Source organism: Talpa europaea (assembly GCF_964194135.1).
Source record: "Talpa europaea genome assembly, chromosome: 12".
Taxonomy (NCBI): Eukaryota; Metazoa; Chordata; class Mammalia; order Eulipotyphla; family Talpidae; genus Talpa; species Talpa europaea.
In genome coordinates this window covers 6,270,310-6,279,417 of record NC_140079.1, presented here as the reverse complement: position 1 = coordinate 6,279,417, position 9,108 = coordinate 6,270,310, and the positions used below count along the sequence as shown (strand labels likewise).

The window sequence follows — 9,108 nt, the reverse complement described above, 5'->3', positions numbered from 1 at the left end:
GTCAACTCCAACTCCATAGGGCTGGGGGACTAAGCCAAAGGCTTCCCACTTCCCTCTGGGTCTTCTCATCTGTAAAACAGACGGCCATTACTAGCCACAATAGATGCCTAGCAGGTGAAAACTGTTCTTACGTATATGTACTTTGTAATCATTTCTTATATAACCCTGCTACCTGCCCTTCACTTGAAAACTCCTTTCAGTGTCATAGCAGACCCCACAAAACCAGTCTCTGGGCAGCCCCTGTCTCCCCACAGTTCCCAGGTTCCTCACTTTGAGACCTCAGTTCAGAAATGTAATTGACAAGTCCATTTTGTCCAGCAAGGGCTCCTTTTATTCATTCGGGGGTAGATTTTTGAAACGCAGTACAACTTGATAAAGTTGAGGGTGCCAAGAAAGCAAGCCTGCCAGGTGCAGAGAATTGCAAGAAGCTTGCGGAACCTCCCAGCCTATGGGTGCCCTCAACTCGCCTCTGGTCACGGCTGCTGGCCCAAAGGGGCCGAGTAGACCTCAGAAAGAGATCAAGGTGCCTGCTCCGTCCAAAGCTCAGGACCACATCTATCTGTCCTCCTCGGGTACAAGAGTGTGCAAAACAGCCTGAATGTATATTCACACAGGATCGCAGAATAGGCTCCGCTCGGCATCTCTTGGCCTAAGAAGCATCTGGCCGTGCAGGAAGGGTCAGGCAGTTTCCGTCCTTCCAAGCGCCAGGGCATTGCTGGCTGCCTCTGGTCCTGCCAGCCCGGCCTTCACACAGGTGTCTCCTCAGCCACCTTCTTCAGGAGTCCAGCTGCCAGTGGGGAGTGCAGAGTGCCCTCAGTGCCATCTGTGTCCCAGATCTTCAGGCGCACTTTCTGGTTGGTCCTTCTCCACTCGGAGTACAGCTGGCAATGGTAGCGGAAGGAGACCTGGAGGCAGTGTGGAGGTCAGAGGGGGCGCTGGCCAGCCTGCACCCTCAAGAGAGGAAAACTGGGCCCCATAGCACCTACCTTGACCCATACCGGGGCCAGGCTCATGCTTCCAGAAGCAGAGGTGGCATCTGGGCACTGCCACACAGACTGTGCACAATTCACTTGCTTCACTCTCCTGGGCAAACTCCCAGCCAGCATTCAGGGCTCCACTAAGGCAAGAGAGCCTCCAGCAGGGAGGAAGCGCTCTTTCTGTCTCTCAGTAGGTGGCAGTGAAGCGCTAAAGTCTCTTAGAAGGGGTCAAATGTCAATGCATCACTAATTGCCAAACCTGGGATGCCACCAAGATGTCCTTCAGTACACGAGAGGCTGACTACACGGTGATATAGCCAGACAACGGGATAGTGAGTGCTAAAATGATAGCTTGAAACGAGCTACTGAACCATGGAAAAGACATGGAGGAAACTCACATGCATAACACCAAGTGAAAGCAGCTAGCCTGAAAAGGCTGTCTACGGCGGGCCCAACTATATGGGCTCTGAAAAAGGCAAAACTGGGAGACAGTAAAATATCGCTGGTTGCCAGGAGCTGGAAGAAGAAATAGGCAGAGCACAGGGGATACTCTGGGCAGGCAAAGTCCCTGGCACTCTAAGGGTGGATACAAGTCATGATACATTTGTCAAATCAAGTGGACCCTAATGTCAACTGTGGGCTTGGGGTAATCCAGATGTAGCAAGGTGGGTCTTCAGTTGTAACAAGGTGCCACACTGGTGCCCAGAGGTTAGACTGGGGAGATGGGTAGGGGCAACATGACAACTTGCTACTTTTTGCTCACTTTTGCCATGGATTTTAACCTGCTCCAAAACAACCAGTCTGACAGTTTTTTAATATTTTTTAAAATTAATTTTAAATAAAATTAAAATTTTTAAATAAATGTCCATGGTTCACACCCTTTGGCCAGCAAGTCCCAAAAACATTTGCACTAGTTGTACCCAAAACACTACTCATAAAGGCAATAAAAAGGAAAGGGAGAAAAAAAAGACACTGGAAAGACTCCAGTGCCATCGGAAGGGACTAGCTGAATAAACACGGCACGCCCGTGACTGCTGGCAGCCGCCTTCTTTTCTTTAAAGGACATTAGTAAAGTGCATACAAGCAGCTTGCAAACGGTAGCTACGATTTCATCCTATTTGTTGTTGTTGTTGTTGTTTAACACCGGTAGATGCACTGAAAAATAATCGTTGAGGAGGGCAAGTCCCCTCCGCAGGAGGACATTGTTATACCCGAGGGCCGGGCTGGGACTTCGCCCTCTGGCTGCCAGGAACCTGGAACACCAGTCCCACTCCAGCCACTCTCTCCGTCCCAGTTGTTTTTTCTGTGTCTCTCCCCCTCTCCCCCATTTGCTTTCATTTCCCCGCTCTTTCTCTCCAAAGCTTTGAGTCATTCTCCTTTTCTCCCTCCCCAGCCCAGGCCTATCTCAGTGGGCTCAAGATGGCGGGGTCTGCACACAGCACTGGGGACCAGGAGCCCTTGTATCCGTGGAACAGAAAGGTCACCGGGACCCTGGTGGGGCTCAGAATCTGGGAACTGCAGGACCCTCTGCAGAGACAGGCAGGGAGGCCCCATGCCATGGCCCAAACCCCTGGCCTGACTGCTCCACAGCCAGACCCTCAAGGCCTGTCCCTGGCTGGCAGCCACTCACCAGCGTCCAGAGGACATAGATGGTGAACAGGGCGATGGTGAGGGCGATCAGCCCCACAGCCTCGAGCCTGCTGTGGACCCGGAGGTGGTCCTGGGCCCCGCGCAGGCACAGCCAGCCAGAGATGGCCGCCAGCGGCGTGATGAACAGGAAGCACACCATGTCGCAGCACAGAGTTCGCTTCTCTGTCCGAGGCCCTGGATCCTTCAGCCACTGTGGGGGAGACAGGAAGAGGCTGCAAAGGGGGCTACACTCCACCCTCCATTAGTCTCTGTCTGGGAGCAGGGTGTGGACCTGTAGGCCCCATGCCTCCCTCTGCTGAGGCCCACCTCGATGGGGGGGACCCTGCCGGACCAGCTCCCTCCCGGCACCTCCCTCCAGCCTTTCCTTCTTTCAAATACTTGTTGGGCCTCTCTTGAATCAGGCCTGACTGTGAGGCATTTTTGCCCATATTACAGATAGGGAAACAAAGGCAAAGAGGAGCCGACTCCTTTGTGCAAACTCACACAGCTGGTCATCCACAAAGCCAGGACCAGACTCAGGCAGTCTCACTCAGGACTCCGCGCGCCCCAGCTGCCACTCCATGCTGCCTGCCCCAGAGGACGCACCCATGGACCCAGGCTTCACTCATGAAATGATGGTGAAAAGGAAAGAAAGGGTTCCCCACCCCCCAGGATCCCATGCCTGCGAGGGGAGGGATGACATAGGGTGTGTGGTCAGGAGGGGAAGGCCTGGCCGAGGAGGTGACAGGGAGGAAAACTGAAGGAGCCACATGAAGAAGACAGGAGACAGTGCTCTAGGCCGTGGGAACAGCAAACGCAAAGGCCCAAGGTGGTCTAGAGAGGTACAGCAGGCAGGACGCCCAGGCAGCTGGGGCATGAGGACCCAAAGGGGGCGGGGTGCAGGCCAGGTCTGGCTCGCTCTCTCCCAATGCTTTCCTATGCTCCCCGCTTCTGGGTGGGCTGGGGGCCTTTCCAGGGCCGCACCCCTCAGTCCAGTGACATCATCCTGCAGTTCTCAGCCGACCCCTGCCAAGCTGGGCTGGGGGGGAACCTGGAGGGTGTCTGGGCTGGAAATGGCCCTGTCAACCAGATCCATTCCACTGGGGCTAAAGGCTAAGGTCCTGAGCACAGGCAACAGAGCCCAGTGTGGCCGCTAATGCCTCCTTCTGGGCCACTCTCCTCCTGCTTTAACTAGCTCCACTCCAGCCACTTGGCTTTCATCAAGAACTCCAAACTTTTCCGGTCCCAGGCCTTTGCACTTGTGCCCTCTGCCAGGACTATCCTTCCCCGGGGTCTTGGCATCGCCGGCTCAGGTCTCAGCTTCAGGGAGTCACCTGAAGTGACCAAAACAGGGAGCGTCATCGGGTCTCTCAGGGCTGGAACTTTGGGCAGGGCTCCCACCCCCATTGCAGATTCACACCTGGGTAGAGAGAGTCTTGAGGGCCACCCAGTCAAGAAGTTGCTGCCCACCCCACTCCCAGCCCCCCAGGGCTGTTTCCTCTTCCAACCCAGCCCTGCCTTCCTCCCCTCTGCCCACTCCAAACTCAGGCTCCCCAGCGTACCTCTGTGAGGGGCCGGGGCCGCTTCTCTACCGCAAACTCCGTGTGGCACAGCTCGCAGTAACTGGTGTTGGACGAGGACAGCCACCTCTCCAGACAGCTTTTGTGCACGGCGCCCAGCGTGCCGGTGCAGTCGCACGGGGACAGCAAGCTCTCCCCGTTGGCTCCCTCATGGCAGATGCGGCAGAAGGGGCCGTCACTGGACACAGGTGGAAGGTGTGAGCAACGATCGGCTTCCCGCCCGCAGCGCCTTCACTACCAAGGGGGGCGTAAGCTCAGTGTCGCTGTGTTGCTGCCCAGCAGCTCCTACTCATCCTCTAGCACTGAGTTCCTCGTGTCCTTCCCTTTGGGAAGCCTTCCCAGACCCCCACAGGTAGTGGTGGGGCTCTCCCAGGATTCCTGTGGCAACTTTGTAGGCCGGAGGGAAACACCTCTCCCACTTGCCTGCTCAGTGTCCACTCCTTTTCCTGTAATGCCACCTGATTGTTTGTCCTGGGTAACCACCCCGCTCTCTATTGGTTCTCAAGGACAAGGGCAGAGCTGGCGACATCCTGGTGACCGCAGGCCACAGTCACAGGGACCGCTCAGGGAAGCACACAGGTGATGCAATCCGAGCCCTGAGAATCAATTCCTGAAATCTCCCCCTAGTCTCCACCACTCCAGGCAGCAAGGCTGATGACAGTCTGCAGCTGCTGGCGGCTTGGTCACCACATGGACTCTGTGAAAGATGCCACGTGGAGAACAGAGGAAAGTAGTGCTAGGAGGAGGCGGAGGCAGGGACTTCAGGACATCATCAGGGCCCTGGACGCAGCCACGCCTGAAGGCTTCCTGGCCGGAACCCCGTGCTCCTCTGTCCCAGAGAGGGTGGGAAAACAGACATAAAAGACATCCACAGGAAACCACTTTGGGGAAGTCTCAGCCCCAGCCCAGTCTCTGGGGGTGCTGGGTCCTTCCTGGGGCAGTTCAGGAGGCAGGGGGTGTGGCCTTGGTGGACCCAGAGGCTGTCCAGCGCATGAGTCATTGTTTTCCAGTCATCTCTGCCTAAGAAAGCAGACTGTGGGAACACACAAGGAGGCGCGGCCAGAGAGCTGTTTTCCAGATAAAGCCAGGGTCCCCTCTGAAGTGTTCTTCCCTCCTTCTCTCAGTCTCCCGTGCTGTGGGGCAGGGCCCAGCTGCTCTGAAACCCGACAGCCCACAGACCCTTCCCGTCTACTTTTTCCTATGTCAGAACACTGATCCCTCAACCTGACACCCTCCCCCACCCGACCACCCACATGAAATAGTAACAGGAAAGAAACTCCTGCTGCGGAAGCCAACCCTGGGAAGTGGAAGTGATGAGAACCTACAGGGAGAGTAACGTCAGTTTGGGTTTGTCTCAGAAAAGTCTACCTTGGAAACCCTACCTTGCGAGGTCAAAGAACACAAGCTGACTGACTAGCGAGCGCTTCTGAGGTATCGCGAACTACTACAGCGAGACAACTTGGATTCGTGTGTCTCATTCTCGCAGGGAGCCTGTGAAGACGCGGCTACTTTTGCCCACGTTTTACAGCTAGGACAGCTGAGGCGTTGAGGGCCTAACTCATTCACACACACTCACGCAGCTGGCAGTCTACAAAGCCAGGATCTAACCCAGGAAATCTCGCCCAGGGCCCTATACCCAGGGCCACTGCGCTCCACTGCTGTCACAGGGGCAGGGCCGCGAGAAATGGGCTTCGCTCGTGACATTCCAGCAGGGAGATAACTCGAATGACACCTATGAGGAGGAAAGGGGATAGGGGAATAAATGAGACATTCACAGACGCCCACCGGGCTGTCCAGAAAATGCCCTAAGAGCAAGAGGGGAGAGAGTGAGCAGGAAGGAAACAGAAGTCATGGGAAAGCAGCAGCAAGGGGCAGCCGGGAGGAAGTGCTGGGCGTGTAGAGATGCTCCGGGAGCTTCGAAAATGGTCTGGGCCCCTCACGGCCTGGTGGGCACAGCACCAAAGGCTGAGAGGGACCAGAGGGGGTTCAGCTGCTGGCCCCAAGCCTGAGCCTTTGTGGACTGTCCTGAGCTCCAGAGACACTTCCTGAGCCTTCCTTTTTGGCCTTCACAGGTTTCAGGATTCAGAACTTTCTGTCCCACCTCATCCCTGACATATGCCACTAAGAAACAAGTCTGCTTTGAAGCAAAATGGAAGGCTGATATTTAGGGTCATGTGACCAACTAAGGTGCTGGGTGTGAGATCTTCAAGTGCCACCCCCGATGCTCTCAAGTAGCAGAGGCTGGCTAGGGGGAGGCGGTACAGGGTGAGAGAAGGGAGTGTACTGACCAGCTTGCATCACCTCTGCCAAACCCAGGATGTCCCAGTGACAGCAGAAACATCCTCATTTACTCCCTGGGAGACTGGCCAGAGGGCTCCTTGGAAGGCCCGATCCCTGGATGACAGGTGATGGCCCTTGGGAACAGAGGCCTTCTCTCTAGGAAGGGCTTAGACTGAATTCCATCAAAAGGCAGAGAGGAGAAGCCACTAGCAGAGGCCAGCCGCCAGGGACCTGGAGGCCCTGTGGTTTCAGTGGGTGGGGCCATCCTGGCCATCAGTCAGATCACAGAAGGGTTGACCTGCTGTCCCACACTTGGGTCTTAAAAAGCTGCAGGAGAGGTTTGGTCCCACCTCTCTTGTTTGGTCCCACAAGCTTCTCCCTGAGTGGGAACCCAGGTCTCAGTTTCCCCAAGTTTCAAAATGGAGTGTGGGGCAAGGTGGTCAGCTCAGGAACCCATGGAAAGACACATGAGCTTCAGGCAGCCTCCTCCCTGACCCCTACTCAGCAGCCCTGCCTAGGACACCCCTGGGCCCACCAAGGGTCCCTGCACTTCCAGCCTGGCTAGGCCATCGCAGAGGCCATCCTGCCTTTAAGGGATCTGATGTCGATAGAGACAGAAAAAAACAAAACCCTAGAGGATGCCCAGAGGCCTCCCAATCTCCTCTGGGCTCTGGAAAGGCATCTTGCGGGAAGTGACGCCAGGCGAAGACTGAGGGGATGAGTAGCAGTGAGCGCCCTCCAAAGCACAGCAGTTTCCATCTGTTCCTTTTTATGGCTGAGTGAAAAGTTTATGAATTTATTCTGATACATGCTACAAAATGGATAAACCTTGAAGACACTATGCTGAGTGAAATGAGCCAGACATAAAAGGCCAAATCATATGAAGTCCCTAAGTTGTCAAATCCATAGATACAGACAGAGCAGGAGGTGGCAGGTGTGTGAGTGTATGTGTGTGTGTTAGTGTTTAATGGGGACAGAGTTTCAGTTGGGAAGATGAAAAGTGTTCTGGATAGGGAGGGTGGAGGTGGCTGCACATCATGAAAGTACTTAATGCCACCGGACTATACACTGACAAATGGTTAAAATGGTAAATTTATGCTATGCACATTTTAACACAACCAAAAAAGAAAAAAAGTTGGACAAAAGAAGTTTGTGGATGACATCTTCAAGGTATGGAACTGACCTAAGTGCCCTTAAACAGACGAGTAGATGAAGAAATGGTGGAATACTACACAGCTGTCAAAAAGATGAAAGAGTGTCTTTTGGGACAAAATGGATGAACCATGAGGTGATCTGTTAAGTGAACTAAGTCAGAAACTGAAAGATAGATATTGGACAGTATCACTCATCTGTGGAATATAAATTAACCAAAAAATATACACAGGCAAAATACAGCAGGAATAAATGTTGGACCCAGTGAAAGAATTTAAAGGTTACCAGAGGGGGCAGGGGGAAGGAACATGGTGTGTTTGTGGTGGGGGGGGGGGGTTGGCACCAGTGATTTGGTGGCAGGTGACTGGGACATGTACACAAATGGAGCAGCAAAAATGTACCCCCAAAAGTGAAACAAAACAAAGTTTGCGAATTAAAGCAAACATAAAGATAATGACAACACTTCAAACCTGAAAAACTGGTGTCTAAATTGTAGAGCGTTAAATGGATTTAAATCTGCACAGCACTTCCTTACAACTCACTCTCTTGGAACTGTGGACAAAGTGGTGAACGGGGCAGACCCATGTCACAGACGGGCTGAAAGGTGGCGCCCAGGCTTAGCCACGTTTACCTGGTGCTGACGACGTGGCAAAGCTCCTCTCCGGCACTTGATGTAAACCATGGCAACGGACTGTCGGAACAACTCATAAGGAAGGTGGCCCCGTTTCAGACATGTGCAGGTGAAGTAACTTGGCCCAAGCAACACAGGGAGAGAGGCCTACACTCAGGTTTGAGCCCAAGTACCTCAAATGCACCGTCTACAAACCTAACGCTTCCCTAGATGGTCTCCCCAAAGCACTAACAACTGGGCAACACTGCAGCTTCACAGTTTACGTAATTATCTGGAATGTCACCTTCTCTTGAAGAATCCAACCTGCAACCTGCACGTCCACTCCCAGTGGGGACCACTGTTTGGCTCCTTGCTCTGGCTTATGTGCCCACCTCTCCCCTCTAGAGGGGTGGATTTCTAAGCCCGCACTGGAAGGAAATCACTTGGCCCGGAGAGCAAGGGGGCAAAGGCAAGGTCACCTGCTCAGTCACCACTCACCTTGGCGTGTCCAAGGCCCGGATGACGGTTGAGAGAAGCCGGCCGTCCCTAGAAGTCACCTGCGCCACATACTGGGGTGGCCCGAGGCCAGTGGCCTCCACAACCTTGGAGAAGGCGGGGCTGCTGGAGCAGTCACACAAGGACCCTGGGAGGTGGCAGCAATCACCGGTCGTCATGGCCACAGGGAGCCCCAAGTCCTCAGGGCCCGAAGCCCATGGTCCCAGGGGCCTGGGGAGAGCCCAGCAGGGAAGTTAAGCGCAAGGTCAGCCAATTGACAGCCTGGGTCTGACTCCAACTCTTGGAGCTTCAGTCGCCTGATCTGTAAGAAAGGGTTTGGAGGCAGCTGTGAGGATTCACCGTGACGACACACACAGCTCGGGCC

General features: G+C 54.4%; 1 protein-coding gene across 2 annotated transcripts; it reads right to left on the bottom strand.

Annotated features, from left to right (window-relative positions):
• Positions 1-325: 325 nt before the first annotated feature.
• Positions 326-8,908, bottom strand: MARCHF2 (membrane associated ring-CH-type finger 2; the record flags this gene model as incomplete). 2 transcript variants are annotated; one of them, XM_084248665.1, is made up of 4 exons in its annotated part: positions 326-905; positions 2,608-2,817; positions 4,169-4,364; positions 8,727-8,908. In XM_084248665.1, the coding sequence occupies 4 exons, from the start codon at positions 8,900-8,902 to the stop codon at positions 747-749; spliced, it is 741 nt and encodes a 246-aa protein (XP_084104791.1). In that variant the 3' UTR covers positions 326-746. The 2 variants fall into 2 exon arrangements, with proteins under 2 accessions (XP_084104791.1, XP_084104790.1); XM_084248664.1 differs by lacking the exon at positions 2,608-2,817 and having other exon boundaries at positions 8,727-8,902.
• Positions 8,909-9,108: the final 200 nt, after the last annotated feature.